The 16,188-nt window shown below is 58.1% G+C and overlaps 1 protein-coding gene across 2 annotated transcripts in view; it reads left to right on the plus strand.

Annotated features, from left to right (window-relative positions):
• The first annotated feature begins 379 nt into the window (after positions 1-379).
• The window catches only part of nudt14 (nudix (nucleoside diphosphate linked moiety X)-type motif 14), a 256,056-nt gene continuing 240,247 nt past the window's right edge, over positions 380-16,188 (plus strand). Inside the window, exon 1 of one of the 2 annotated variants that reach the window (XM_072568027.1) lies at positions 380-526. In XM_072568027.1, the coding sequence (XP_072424128.1) occupies positions 446-526 (81 nt within the window). In that variant the 5' untranslated portion in view covers positions 380-445. The remainder of the gene's footprint in view (positions 527-16,188) is intronic. The other variant, XM_072568026.1, reaches the window with a different exon arrangement.

Here is a 16,188-nt window from a genome sequence, read left to right on the forward strand (position 1 = left end):
CCCCGTCACAACGACCACGCCCCCTCGCGAACGACGAGACCGACACAACGCGCTCAGACACACCACGCCCCCACAACCAGGCCCCGCCCACAAACACGACCACGCCCCCTCACCTGGACCACGCCCAGAATTAACCGAATATAGACAGCAAGACCCCGCCCCCGAGAGCGGGGCCCCGCCCCACACAGCGAGGCCCCGCCCCCACGCAGCAAGACCCCGCCCCCGAGAGCGAGGCCGCGCCCCCACACAGCGAGGCCCCGCCCCCGACAGCGAGGCTCCGCCCCCACACAGCGAGGCCCCGCCCCCCACCGCGGGGTGATTGACAGTCTGCCTCCCTGCCCCAGTGACCCCCTGTCCCTGTGACCCCTGGCCCCTGTGACCCCCGGCCCCCCCACCACCCCCTGCCCCCCGGTAGTGTCCCTCCCTCTGAGCCCGGAGCCCGGTGATGGAGAAGCTCCAGGACGTGCAGCTCGGGCCCTGTCCGGATTCCCGCTTCCTGCGGCCGCAGCGGGTTCACTTCACCCAGGTGTGTGTGTGTGGGCCCGGCCTGGGCAGGCAGGAGAGACCGGGGATTCGGCTGGGCCTAGGCCGCGACCGGGAAGAGGGGCCGGGACACAGTCCGGGAGAGACCGGGATCGGGATACGGACTGTGGGAGTGATCGGGATACGGACTGTGGGAGTGATCGGGATACGGACTGTGGGAGAGATCGGGGATCGGGATATGGACTGTGGGAGCTATCGGGATACGGACTGTGGGAGAAATCGGGGATCGGGATACGGACTGTGGGAATGATCGGGATCGGGATCAGGATACGGACTGTGGGAGTGATCGGGATACGGACTGTGGGAGTGATCGGGATACGGACTGTGGGAGTGATCGGGATCGCGATACGGACTGTGGGAGTGATCGGATACGGATTGTGGGAGAGATCGGGATCGGGATACGGACTGTGGGAGCTATCGGGATACGGACTGTGGGAGAAATCGGGGATCGGGATACGGACTGTGGGAATGATCGGGATCGGGATCAGGATACGGACTGTGGGAGTGATCGGGATACGGACTGTGGGCGTGATCGGGATCGGGATACGGAGTGTGGGAGGGATCTGGATATGGACCGTGTGAGTGATTGGGATCGGGATACGGACTGTGGGAGAGATCGGGATACGGACTGTGGCAGAGATCTGGATCGAGATACGGACTGTGGGAGAGATCGGGATACGGACTGTGGAAGTGATCAGGATCGGGATACGGACTGTGGGAGTGATCGGAATCGGGATACGGACTGTGGGAGTGATCGGGATCGGGATACGGACTGTGGGAGTGATCGGGATCGGGATACGGACTGTGGCAGAGATCTGGATCGAGATACGGACTGTGGGAGTGATCGGGATACGGACTGTGGGAGTGATCGGGATACAGACTGTGGGACTGATCAGGATGGGGATACGGACTGTGGGAGTGATCGGATACGGATTGTGGGAGAGATCGGGATCGGGATACGGACTGTGGGAGAAATCGGGGATCGGGATACGGACTGTGGGAGCGATCGGGATACGGACTGTGGGAGAAATCGGGGATCGGGATACGGACTGTGGGAGCGATCGGGATACGGACTGTGGGAGAAATCGGGGATCGGGATACGGACTGTAGGAATGATCGGGATCGGGATCGGGATACGGACTGTGGGAGCGATCGGGATACGGACTGTGGGAGAAATCGGGGATCGGGATACGGACTGTAGGAATGATCGGGATCGGGATCGGGATACGGACTGTGGGAGTGATCGGGATACGGACTGTGGGAGTGATCGGGATCGGGATACGGACTGTGGGAGTGATCGGGATACAGACTGTGGGACTGATCGGGATCGGGACACGGACTGTGGGAGTGATCGGGATACAGACTGTGGGACTGATCGGGATCGGGATACGCACTGTGGGAGTGATCGGATACGGATTGTGGGAGAGATCGGGATCGGGATACGGACTGTGGGAGAAATCGGGGATCGGGATACGGACTGTGGGAGCGATCGGGATACGGACTGTGGGAGAAATCGGGGATCGGGATACGGACTGTGGGAGCGATCGGGATACGGACTGTGGGAATGATCGGGATCGGGATCGGGATACGGACTGTGGGAGTGATCGGGATACGGACTGTGGGAGTGATCGGGATCGGGATACGGACTGTGGGAGTGATCGGGATACGGACTGTGGGAGAAATTGGGGATCGGGATACGGACTGTGGGAGCGATCGGGATACGGACTGTGGCAGAAATCGGGGATCGGGATACGGACTGTGGGAATGATCGGGATACGGACTGTGGGAGTGATCGGGATCGGGATACGGAGTGTGGGAGGGATCGGGATACGGACTGTGGGAGAAATCGGGATCAGGATACGGACTGTGGGAGTGATCGGGATCGGTATCGGGATACGGACTGTGGGAGTGATCGGGATACGGACTGTGGGAGTGATCGGGATCGGGATACGGACTGTGGGAGAAATCGGGGATCGGGATATGGACTGTGGGAGCTATCGGGATACGGACTGTGGGAGAAATCGGGGATCGGGATACGGACTGTGGGAATGATCGGGATCGGGATCGGGATACGGACTGTGGGAGTGATCGGGATACGGACTGTGGGCGTGATCGGGATCGGGATACGGAGTGTGGGAGGGCTCTGGATATGGACCGTGTGAGTGATTGGGATCGGGATACGGACTGTGGGAGAGATCGGGATACGGACTGTGGCAGAGATCTGGATCGAGATACGAACTGTGGGAGAGATCGGGATACGGACTGTGGAAGTGATCAGGAACGGGATACGGACTGTGGGAGTGATCGGAATCGGGATACGGACTGTGGCAGAGATCTGGATCGAGATACGGACTGTGGGAGTGATCGGGATACGGACTGTGGGAGTGATCGGGATACAGACTGTGGGACTGATCGGGATGGGGATACGGACTGTGGGAGTGATCGGATACGGATTGTGGGAGAGATCGGGATCGGGATACGGACTGTGGGAGAAATCGGGGATCGGGATACGGACTGTGGGAGCGATCGGGATACGGACTGTGGGAGAAATCGGGGATCGGGATACGGACTGTGGGAGCGATCGGGATACGGACTGTGGGAGAAATCGGGGATCGGGATACGGACTGTAGGAATGATCGGGATCGGGATCGGGATACGGACTGTGGGAGTGATCGGGATACGGACTGTGGGAGTGATCGGGATCGGGATACGGAGTGTGGGAGGGATCTGGATATGGACCGTGTGAGTGATTGGGATCGGGATACGGACTGTGGGAGTGATCGGGATACGGACTGTGGCAGAGATCTGGATCGAGATACGGAATGTGGGAGAGATCGGGATACGGACTGTGGAAGTGATCAGGAACGGGATACGGACTGTGGGAGTGATCGGGATCAGTATCAGGATACGGACTGTGGGAGTGATCGGGATCGGGATACGGACTGTGGGAGTGATCGGGATACGGACTGTGGGAGTGATCGGGATACGGTCTGTGGGACTGATCGGGATCGGGATACGGACTGTGGGAGTGATCGGGATACGGAGTGTGGGAGGGATCGGGATCGGTATCGGGATACGAACTGTGGGAGTGATCGGGATACGGACAGTGGGAGTGATCGGGATCGGGATACGGACTGTGGGAGTGATCGGATACGGATTGTGGGAGAGATCGGGATCGGGATATGGACTGTGGGAGAAGTCGGGGATCGGGATACGGACTGTGGGAGCGATCGGGATACGGACTGTGGTAGAAATCGGGGATCGGGATACGGACTGTGGGAATGATCGGGATCGGGATCGGTGTATGGACTGTGGGAGTGATCGGGATACGGACTGTGGGAGTGATCGGGATCGGGATACGGAGTGTGGGAGGGATCTGGATATGGACCGTGTGAGTGATTGGGATCGGGATACGGACTGTGGGAGAGATCGGGATACGGACTGTGGCAGAGATCTGGATCGAGATACGGACTGTGGGAGAGATCGGGATACGGACTGTGGAAGTGATCAGGAACGGGATACGGACTGTGGGAGTGATCGGGATACGGACTGTGGCAGAGATCTGGATCGAGATACGGACTGTGGGAGAGATCGGGATACGGACTGTGGAAGTGATCAGGAACGGGATACGGACTGTGGGAGTGATCGGGATACGGACTGTGGCAGAGATCTGGATCGAGATACGGACTGTGGGAGTGATCGGGATACGGACTGTGGGACTGATCGGGATCGGGATACGGACTGTGGGAGCGATCGGATACGGATTGTGGGAGAGATCGGGATCGGGTTACGGACTGTGGGAGAAATCGGAGATCGGGATACGGACTGTGGGAGCGATCGGGATACGGACTGTGGGAGGAATCAGGGATCGGGATACGGACTGTGGGAGCGATCGGGATACGGACTGTGGGAATGATCGGGATCGGGATCGGGATAAGGACTGTGGGAGTGATCGGGATACGGACTGTGGGAGTGATCGGGATCGGGATACGGAGTGTGGGAGGGATCGGGATCGGGATACGGACTGTGGGAGTGATCAGGATCAGTATCAGGATACGGACTGTGGGAGTGATCGGGATCGGGATACGGACTGTGGGAGTGATCGGGATACGGACTGTGGGAGAAATCGGGGATCGGGATACGGACTGTGGGAGCGATCGGGATACGGACTGTGGGAGAAATCGGGGATCGGGATACGGACTGTGGGAATGATCGGGATCGGGATCGGGATACGGACTGTGGGAGTGATCGGGATACGGACTGTGGGAGAAATCGGGATCAGGATACGGACTGTGGGAGTGATCGGGATCGGTATCGGGATACGGACTGTGGGAGTGATCGGGATACGGACTGTGGGAGTGATCGGGATCGGGATACGGACTGTGGGAGTGATCGGATACGGATTGTGGGAGAGATCGGGATCGGGATACGGACTGTGGGAGAAATCGGGGATCGGGATATGGACTGTGGGAGCGATCGGGATACGGACTGTGGGAGAAATCGGGGATCGGGATACGGACTGTGGGAATGATCGGGATCGGGATCGGGATACGGACTGTGGGAGTGATCGGGATAGGGACTGTGGGCGTGATCGGGATCGGGATACGGAGTGTGGGAGTGATCGGGATCGGTATCGGGATACGGACTGTGGGAGTGATCGGGATACGGACTGTGGGAGTGATCGGGATCGGGATACGGACTGTGGGAGTGATCGGGATCGGGATCGGGATCGGTGTATGGACTGTGGGAGAGATCGGGATCGGGATACGGACTGTGGGAGAAATGGGGGATCGGGATACGGACTGTGGGAGCGATCGGGATACGGACTGTGGGAATGATTGGGATCGGGATCGGGATACGGACTGTGGGAGAGATCGGGATCAGTATCGGGATACGGACTGTGGGAGTGATCGGGATCGGGATACGGACTGTGGGAGGGATCAGGATCAGTATCAGGATACGGACTGTGGGAGTGATCGGGATCGGGATACGGACTGTGGGAGGGATCGGGATCAGTATCAGGATACGGACTGTGGGAGTGATCGGGATACGGACTGTGGAAGTGATCAGGAACGGGATACGGACTGTGGGAGTGATCGGGATACAGACTGTGGGACTGATCGGGATCGGGATACGGACTGTGGGAGTGATCGGGATACAGACTGTGGGACTGATCGGTATCGGGATACGGACTGTGGGAGTGATCGGATACGGATTGTGGGAGAGATCGGGATCGGGATACGGACTGTGGGAGAAATCGGGGATCGGGATATGGACTGTGGGAGCGATCGGGATACGGACTGTGGGAGAAATCGGGGATCGGAATACGGACTGTGGGAGCGATCGGGATACGGACTGTGGGAATGATCGGGATCGGGATCGGGATACGGACTGTGGGAGTGATCGGGATACGGACTGTGGGAGTGATCGGGATCGGGATACAGAGTGTGGGAGGGATCAGGATCGGGATACGGACTGTGGGAGTGATCGGGATCAGTATCAGGATACGGACTGTGGGAGTGATCGGGATCGGGATACGGACTGTGGGAGTGATCGGGATACGGACTGTGGGAGAAATTGGGGATCGGGATACGGACTGTGGGAGCGATCGGGATATGGACTGTGGGAGAGATCTGGATCGGGTTACGGACTGTGGGAGAGATCGGGATACGGACTGTGCGAGTGATCACGATCGGGATACGGACTGTGTGTGTGATCGGGATACAGACTGTGGGAGTGATCGGAATCGGGATACAGCCTGGGAGAGATCGGGAAACAGACTGTGGGAGCGATCAGGATACGGACTGTGTGAGAGATCGGGATCGGAATACGAACTGTGGGAGAGATCGGGGATCGGGATACGGACTTTAGGAGATATCGGGAACGGGATACGGAATGTGGGAGTGATCGGGATATGGACTGTGGCAGAGATCGGGATCGGGATACGGACTGTGGGAGTGATCTCGATTGGGATACGGACTGTGGGAGTGATCGGATACAGATTGTGGGAGAGATCGGGATCAGGATACGGACAGTGGGAGTGATCGGGATACGGACTGTGGGAGTGATCGGGATCGGGATACGGACTGTGGGAGAGATCGGGATACGGACTGTGGGAGTGATCGGGATCAGGATACGAACTGTGGGAGTGATCAGAATATGGTCTGTGGGAATGATCGGGATCGGGATACGGACTGTGGGAGTGATCGGTTACGGATTGTGGGAGAGATCGGGATCGGGATACGGACTGTGGGAGAAATCGGGATCAGGATACGGACTGTGGGAGTGATCGGGATCGGTATCGGGATACGGTCTGTGGGAGTGATCGGGATACGGACTGTGGGAGTGATCGGGATCGGGATACAGACTGTGGGAGTGATCGGATACGGATTGTGGGAGAGATCGGGATCGGGATACGGACTGTGGGAGAAATCGGGAAACAGACTGTGGGAGCGATCAGGATACGGACTGTGTGAGAGATCGGGATCGGAATACGAACTGTGGGAGAGATCGGGGATCGGGATACGGACTTTAGGAGATATCGGGAACGGGATACGGAATGTGGGAGTGATCGGGATATGGACTGTGGCAGAGATCGGGATCGGGATACGGACTGTGGGAGTGATCTCGATTGGGATACGGACTGTGGGAGTGATCGGATACAGATTGTGGGAGAGATCGGGATCAGGATACGGACAGTGGGAGTGATCGGGATACGGACTGTGGGAGTGATCGGGATCGGGATACGGACTGTGGGAGAGATCGGGATACGGACTGTGGGAGTGATCGGGATCAGGATACGAACTGTGGGAGTGATCAGAATATGGTCTGTGGGAATGATCGGGATCGGGATACGGACTGTGGGAGTGATCGGTTACGGATTGTGGGAGAGATCGGGATCGGGATACGGACTGTGGGAGAAATCGGGATCAGGATACGGACTGTGGGAGTGATCGGGATCGGTATCGGGATACGGTCTGTGGGAGTGATCGGGATATGGACTGTGGGAGTGATCGGGATCGGGATACGGACTGTGGGAGTGATCGGATACGGATTGTGGGAGAGATCGGGATCGGGATACGGACTGTGGGAGAAATCGGGGATCGGGATATGGACTGTGGGAGCGATCGGGATACGGACTGTGGGAGAAATCGGGGATCGGGATGCGGACTGTGGGAATGATCGGGATCGGGATACGGACTGTGGGAGTGATCGGGATCGGGATACGGAGTGTGGGAGGGATCTGGATATGGACTGTGGCAGAGATCTGGATCGAGATACGGACTGTGGGAGAGATCGGGATACAGACTGTGGGACTGATTGGGATCGGGATACGGACTGTGGGAGTGATCGGATACGGATTGTGGGAGAGATCGGGATCGGGATACGGACTGTGGGAGAAATCGGGGATCGGGATACGGACTGTGGGAGCGATCGGGATACGGACTGTGGGAGAAATCGGGGATCGGGATACGGACTGTGGGAGCGATCGGGATACGGACTGTGGGAGAAATCGGGGATCTGGATACGGACTGTGGGAGCGATCAAGATACGGACTGTGGGAGAACACGGGGATCGGGATACGGACTGTGGGAATGATCGGGATCGGGATCGGGATACGGACTGTGGGAGTGATCGGGTTACGGACTGTGGGAGAGATCGGGATCGGGATACGGACTGTGGGAGAAATGGGGGATCGGGATACGGACTGTGGGAGCGATCGGGATACGGACTGTGGGAATGATCGGGATCGGGATCGGGATACGGACTGTGGGAGAGATCGGGATCGGGATACGGACTGTGGGAGGGATCGGGATCAGTATCAGGATACGGACTGTGGGAGTGATCGGGATTGGGATACGGACTGTGGGAGGGATCGGGATCAGTATCAGGATACGGACTGTGGGAGTGATCGGGATCGGGATACGGACTGTGGGAGGGATCGGGATCAGTATCAGGATACGGACTGTGGGAGTGATCGGGATACGGACTGTGGAAGTGATCAGGAACGGGATACGGACTGTGGGAGTGATCGGGATACAGACTGTGGGACTGATCGGGATCGGGATACGGACTGTGGGAGTGATCGGGATACAGACTGTGGGACTGATCGGGATCGGGATACGGACTGTGGGAGTGATCGGATACGGATTGTGGGAGAGATCGGGATCGGGATACGGACTGTGGGAGAAATCGGGGATCGGGACACGGACTGTGGGAGCGATCGGGATACGGACTGTGGGAGAAATCGGGGATCGGGATACGGACTGTGGGAGCGATCGGGATACGGACTGTGGGAATGATCGGGATCGGGATCGGGATACGGACTGTGGGAGTGATCGGGTTACGGACTGTGGGAGTGATCGGGATCGGGATACGGACTGTGGGAGTGATCGGGATACGGACTGTGGGAGAAATTGGGGATCGGGATACGGACTGTGGGAGCGATCGGGATACGGACTGTGGCAGAAATCGGGGATCGGGATACGGACTGTGGGAATGATCGGGATCGGGATCGGGATACGGACTGTGGGAATGATCGGGATACGGACTGTGGGAGTGATCGGGATCGGGATACGGAGTGTGGGAGGGATCGGGATACGGACTGTGGGAGAAATCGGGATCAGGATACGGACTGTGGGAGAGATCGGGATACAGACTGTGGGACTGATCGGGATCGGGATACGGACTGTGGGAGTGATCGGATACGGATTGTGGGAGAGCTCGGGATCGGGATACGGACTGTGGGAGAAATCGGGGATCGGGATACGGACTGTGGGAGCGATCGGGATACGGACTGTGGGAGAAATCGGGGATCGGGATACGGACTGTGGGAGCGATCGGGATACGGACTGTGGGAGAAATCGGGGATCTGGATACGGACTGTGGGAGCGATCAAGATACGGACTGTGGGAGAACACGGGGATCGGGATACGGACTGTGGGAATGATCGGGATCGGGATCGGGATACGGACTGTGGGAGTGATCGGGTTACGGACTGTGGGAGAGATCGGGATCGGGATACGGACTGTGGGAGAAATGGGGGATCGGGATACGGACTGTGGGAGCGATCGGGATACGGACTGTGGGAATGATCGGGATCGGGATCGGGATACGGACTGTGGGAGAGATCGGGATCGGGATACGGACTGTGGGAGGGATCGGGATCAGTATCAGGATACGGACTGTGGGAGTGATCGGGATTGGGATACGGACTGTGGGAGGGATCGGGATCAGTATCAGGATACGGACTGTGGGAGTGATCGGGATCGGGATACGGACTGTGGGAGGGATCGGGATCAGTATCAGGATACGGACTGTGGGAGTGATCGGGATACGGACTGTGGAAGTGATCAGGAACGGGATACGGACTGTGGGAGTGATCGGGATACAGACTGTGGGACTGATCGGGATCGGGATACGGACTGTGGGAGTGATCGGGATACAGACTGTGGGACTGATCGGGATCGGGATACGGACTGTGGGAGTGATCGGATACGGATTGTGGGAGAGATCGGGATCGGGATACGGACTGTGGGAGAAATCGGGGATCGGGACACGGACTGTGGGAGCGATCGGGATACGGACTGTGGGAGAAATCGGAGATCGGGATACGGACTGTGGGAGCGATCGGGATACGGACTGTGGGAATGATCGGGATCGGGATCGGGATACGGACTGTGGGAGTGATCGGGTTACGGACTGTGGGAGTGATCGGGATCGGGATACGGACTGTGGGAGTGATCGGGATACGGACTGTGGGAGAAATTGGGGATCGGGATACGGACTGTGGGAGCGATCGGGATACGGACTGTGGCAGATATCGGGGATCGGGATACGGACTGTGGGAATGATCGGGATCGGGATCGGGATACGGACTGTGTGAATGATCGGGATACGGACTGTGGGAGTGATCGGGATCGGGATACGGAGTGTGGGAGGGATCGGGATACGGACTGTGGGAGAAATCGGGATCAGGATACGGACTGTGGGAGTGATCGGGATCGGTATCGGGATACGGACTGTGGGAGTGATCGTGATACGGACTGTGGGAGTGATCGGGATCGGGATACGGACTGTGGGAGTGATCGGATACGGATTGTGGGAGAGATCGGGATCGGGATACGGACTGTGGGAGAAATCGGGGATCGGGATATGGACTGTGGGAGCGATCGGGATACGGACTGTGGGAGAAATCGGGGATCGGGATACGGACTGTGGGAATGATCGGGATCGGGATCGGGATACGGACTGTGGGAGTGATCGGGATACGGACTGTGGGAGAGATCGGGATCGGGATACGGAGTGTGGGAGGGATCGGGATCGGGATACGGACTGTGGGAGTGATCGGGATCGGGATACGGACTGTGGGAGAGATCGGGATACGGACTGTGGGAGTGATCGGGATCAGGATACGAACTGTGGGAGTGATCAGAATATGGTCTGTGGGAATGATCGGGATCGGGATACGGACTGTGGGAGTGATCGGTTACGGATTGTGGGAGAGATCGGGATCGGGATACGGACTGTGGGAGAAATCGGGATCAGGATACGGACTGTGGGAGTGATCGGGATCGGTATCGGGATACGGTCTGTGGGAGTGATCGGGATATGGACTGTGGGAGTGATCGGGATCGGGATACGGACTGTGGGAGTGATCGGATACGGATTGTGGGAGAGATCGGGATCGGGATACGGACTGTGGGAGAAATCGGGGATCGGGATATGGACTGTGGGAGCGATCGGGATACGGACTGTGGGAGAAATCGGGGATCGGGATGCGGACTGTGGGAATGATCGGGATCGGGATACGGACTGTGGGAGTGATCGGGATCGGGATACGGAGTGTGGGAGGGATCTGGATATGGACTGTGGCAGAGATCTGGATCGAGATACGGACTGTGGGAGAGATCGGGATACAGACTGTGGGACTGATTGGGATCGGGATACGGACTGTGGGAGTGATCGGATACGGATTGTGGGAGAGATCGGGATCGGGATACGGACTGTGGGAGAAATCGGGGATCGGGATACGGACTGTGGGAGCGATCGGGATACGGACTGTGGGAGAAATCGGGGATCGGGATACGGACTGTGGGAGCGATCGGGATACGGACTGTGGGAGAAATCGGGGATCTGGATACGGACTGTGGGAGCGATCAAGATACGGACTGTGGGAGAACACGGGGATCGGGATACGGACTGTGGGAATGATCGGGATCGGGATCGGGATACGGACTGTGGGAGTGATCGGGTTACGGACTGTGGGAGAGATCGGGATCGGGATACGGACTGTGGGAGAAATGGGGGATCGGGATACGGACTGTGGGAGCGATCGGGATACGGACTGTGGGAATGATCGGGATCGGGATCGGGATACGGACTGTGGGAGAGATCGGGATCGGGATACGGACTGTGGGAGGGATCGGGATCAGTATCAGGATACGGACTGTGGGAGTGATCGGGATTGGGATACGGACTGTGGGAGGGATCGGGATCAGTATCAGGATACGGACTGTGGGAGTGATCGGGATCGGGATACGGACTGTGGGAGGGATCGGGATCAGTATCAGGATACGGACTGTGGGAGTGATCGGGATACGGACTGTGGAAGTGATCAGGAACGGGATACGGACTGTGGGAGTGATCGGGATACAGACTGTGGGACTGATCGGGATCGGGATACGGACTGTGGGAGTGATCGGGATACAGACTGTGGGACTGATCGGGATCGGGATACGGACTGTGGGAGTGATCGGATACGGATTGTGGGAGAGATCGGGATCGGGATACGGACTGTGGGAGAAATCGGGGATCGGGACACGGACTGTGGGAGCGATCGGGATACGGACTGTGGGAGAAATCGGGGATCGGGATACGGACTGTGGGAGCGATCGGGATACGGACTGTGGGAATGATCGGGATCGGGATCGGGATACGGACTGTGGGAGTGATCGGGTTACGGACTGTGGGAGTGATCGGGATCGGGATACGGACTGTGGGAGTGATCGGGATACGGACTGTGGGAGAAATTGGGGATCGGGATACGGACTGTGGGAGCGATCGGGATACGGACTGTGGCAGAAATCGGGGATCGGGATACGGACTGTGGGAATGATCGGGATCGGGATCGGGATACGGACTGTGGGAATGATCGGGATACGGACTGTGGGAGTGATCGGGATCGGGATACGGAGTGTGGGAGGGATCGGGATACGGACTGTGGGAGAAATCGGGATCAGGATACGGACTGTGGGAGAGATCGGGATACAGACTGTGGGACTGATCGGGATCGGGATACGGACTGTGGGAGTGATCGGATACGGATTGTGGGAGAGCTCGGGATCGGGATACGGACTGTGGGAGAAATCGGGGATCGGGATACGGACTGTGGGAGCGATCGGGATACGGACTGTGGGAGAAATCGGGGATCGGGATACGGACTGTGGGAGCGATCGGGATACGGACTGTGGGAGAAATCGGGGATCTGGATACGGACTGTGGGAGCGATCAAGATACGGACTGTGGGAGAACACGGGGATCGGGATACGGACTGTGGGAATGATCGGGATCGGGATCGGGATACGGACTGTGGGAGTGATCGGGTTACGGACTGTGGGAGAGATCGGGATCGGGATACGGACTGTGGGAGAAATGGGGGATCGGGATACGGACTGTGGGAGCGATCGGGATACGGACTGTGGGAATGATCGGGATCGGGATCGGGATACGGACTGTGGGAGAGATCGGGATCGGGATACGGACTGTGGGAGGGATCGGGATCAGTATCAGGATACGGACTGTGGGAGTGATCGGGATTGGGATACGGACTGTGGGAGGGATCGGGATCAGTATCAGGATACGGACTGTGGGAGTGATCGGGATCGGGATACGGACTGTGGGAGGGATCGGGATCAGTATCAGGATACGGACTGTGGGAGTGATCGGGATACGGACTGTGGAAGTGATCAGGAACGGGATACGGACTGTGGGAGTGATCGGGATACAGACTGTGGGACTGATCGGGATCGGGATACGGACTGTGGGAGTGATCGGGATACAGACTGTGGGACTGATCGGGATCGGGATACGGACTGTGGGAGTGATCGGATACGGATTGTGGGAGAGATCGGGATCGGGATACGGACTGTGGGAGAAATCGGGGATCGGGACACGGACTGTGGGAGCGATCGGGATACGGACTGTGGGAGAAATCGGAGATCGGGATACGGACTGTGGGAGCGATCGGGATACGGACTGTGGGAATGATCGGGATCGGGATCGGGATACGGACTGTGGGAGTGATCGGGTTACGGACTGTGGGAGTGATCGGGATCGGGATACGGACTGTGGGAGTGATCGGGATACGGACTGTGGGAGAAATTGGGGATCGGGATACGGACTGTGGGAGCGATCGGGATACGGACTGTGGCAGATATCGGGGATCGGGATACGGACTGTGGGAATGATCGGGATCGGGATCGGGATACGGACTGTGTGAATGATCGGGATACGGACTGTGGGAGTGATCGGGATCGGGATACGGAGTGTGGGAGGGATCGGGATACGGACTGTGGGAGAAATCGGGATCAGGATACGGACTGTGGGAGTGATCGGGATCGGTATCGGGATACGGACTGTGGGAGTGATCGTGATACGGACTGTGGGAGTGATCGGGATCGGGATACGGACTGTGGGAGTGATCGGATACGGATTGTGGGAGAGATCGGGATCGGGATACGGACTGTGGGAGAAATCGGGGATCGGGATATGGACTGTGGGAGCGATCGGGATACGGACTGTGGGAGAAATCGGGGATCGGGATACGGACTGTGGGAATGATCGGGATCGGGATCGGGATACGGACTGTGGGAGTGATCGGGATACGGACTGTGGGCGTGATCGGGATCGGGATACGGAGTGTGGGAGGGATCTGGATATGGACCGTGTGAGTGATTGGGATCGGGATACGGACTGTGGGAGAGATCGGGATACGGACTGTGGCAGAGATCTGGATCGAGATACGGACTGTGGGAGAGATCGGGATACGGACTGTGGAAGTGATCAGGAACGGGATACGGACTGTGGGAGTGATCGGAATCGGGATACGGACTGTGGCAGAGATCTGGATCGAGATACGGACTGTGGGAGTGATCGGGATACGGACTGTGGGAGTGATCGGGATACAGACTGTGGGACTGATCGGGATGGGGATACGGACTGTGGGAGTGATCGGATACGGATTGATCGGGAAACAGACTGTGGGAGCGATCAGGATACGGACTGTGTGAGAGATCGGGATCGGAATACGAACTGTGGGAGAGATCGGGGATCGGGATACGGACTTTAGGAGATATCGGGAACGGGATACGGAATGTGGGAGTGATCGGGATATGGACTGTGGCAGAGATCGGGATCGGGATACGGACTGTGGGAGTGATCTCGATTGGGATACGGACTGTGGGAGTGATCGGATACAGATTGTGGGAGAGATCGGGATCAGGATACGGACAGTGGGAGTGATCGGGATACGGACTGTGGGAGTGATCGGGATCGGGATACGGACTGTGGGAGTGATCGGTTACGGATTGTGGGAGAGATCGGGATCGGGATACGGACTGTGGGAGAAATCGGGATCAGGATACGGACTGTGGGAGTGATCGGGATCGGTATCGGGATACGGTCTGTGGGAGTGATCCCAATACGGACTGTGGGAGTGATCGGGATCGGGATACGGACTGTGGGAGTGATCGGATACGGATTGTGGGAGAGATCGGGATCGGGATACGGACTGTGGGAAAAATCGGGGATCGGGATATGGACTGTGGGAGCGATCGGGATACGGACTGTGGGAGAAATCGGGGATCGGGATGCGGACTGTGGGAATGATCGGGATCGGGATACGGACTGTGGGAGTGATCGGGATCGGGATACGGAGTGTGGGAGGGATCTGGATATGGACTGTGGCAGAGATCTGGATCGAGATACGGACTGTGGGAGAGATCGGGATACAGACTGTGGGACTGATCGGGATCGGGATACGGACTGTGGGAGTGATCGGATACGGATTGTGGGAGAGATCGGGATCGGGATACGGACTGTGGGAGAAATCGGGGATCGGGATACGGACTGTGGGAGCGATCGGGATACGGACTGTGGGAGCGATCGGGATACGGACTGTGGGAGAAATCGGGGATCTGGATACGGACTGTGGGAGAACTCGGGGATCGGGATACGGACTGTGGGAATGATCGGGATCGGGATACGGACTGTGGGAGAAATCGGGGATCGGGATACGGACTGTGGGAGCGATCGGGATACGGACTGTGGGAGCGATCGGGATACGGACTGTGGGAGAAATCGGGGATCTGGATACGGACTGTGGGAGAACTCGGGGATCGGGATACGGACTGTGGGAATGATCGGGATCGGGATACGGACTGTGGGAGTGATCGGGTTACGGACTGTGGGAGAGATCGGGATCGGGATACGGACTGTGGGAGAAATGGGGGATCGGGATACGGACTGTGGGAGCGATCGGGATACGGACTGTGGGAATGATCGGGATCGGGATCGGGATACGGACTGTGGGAGAGATCGGGATCGGGATACGGACTGTGGGAGGGATCGGGATCAGTATCAGGA

The sequence above is a fragment of the Chiloscyllium punctatum genome, chromosome 4, assembly GCF_047496795.1.
Source record: "Chiloscyllium punctatum isolate Juve2018m chromosome 4, sChiPun1.3, whole genome shotgun sequence".
Lineage (NCBI taxonomy): Eukaryota > Metazoa > Chordata > Chondrichthyes > Orectolobiformes > Hemiscylliidae > Chiloscyllium > Chiloscyllium punctatum.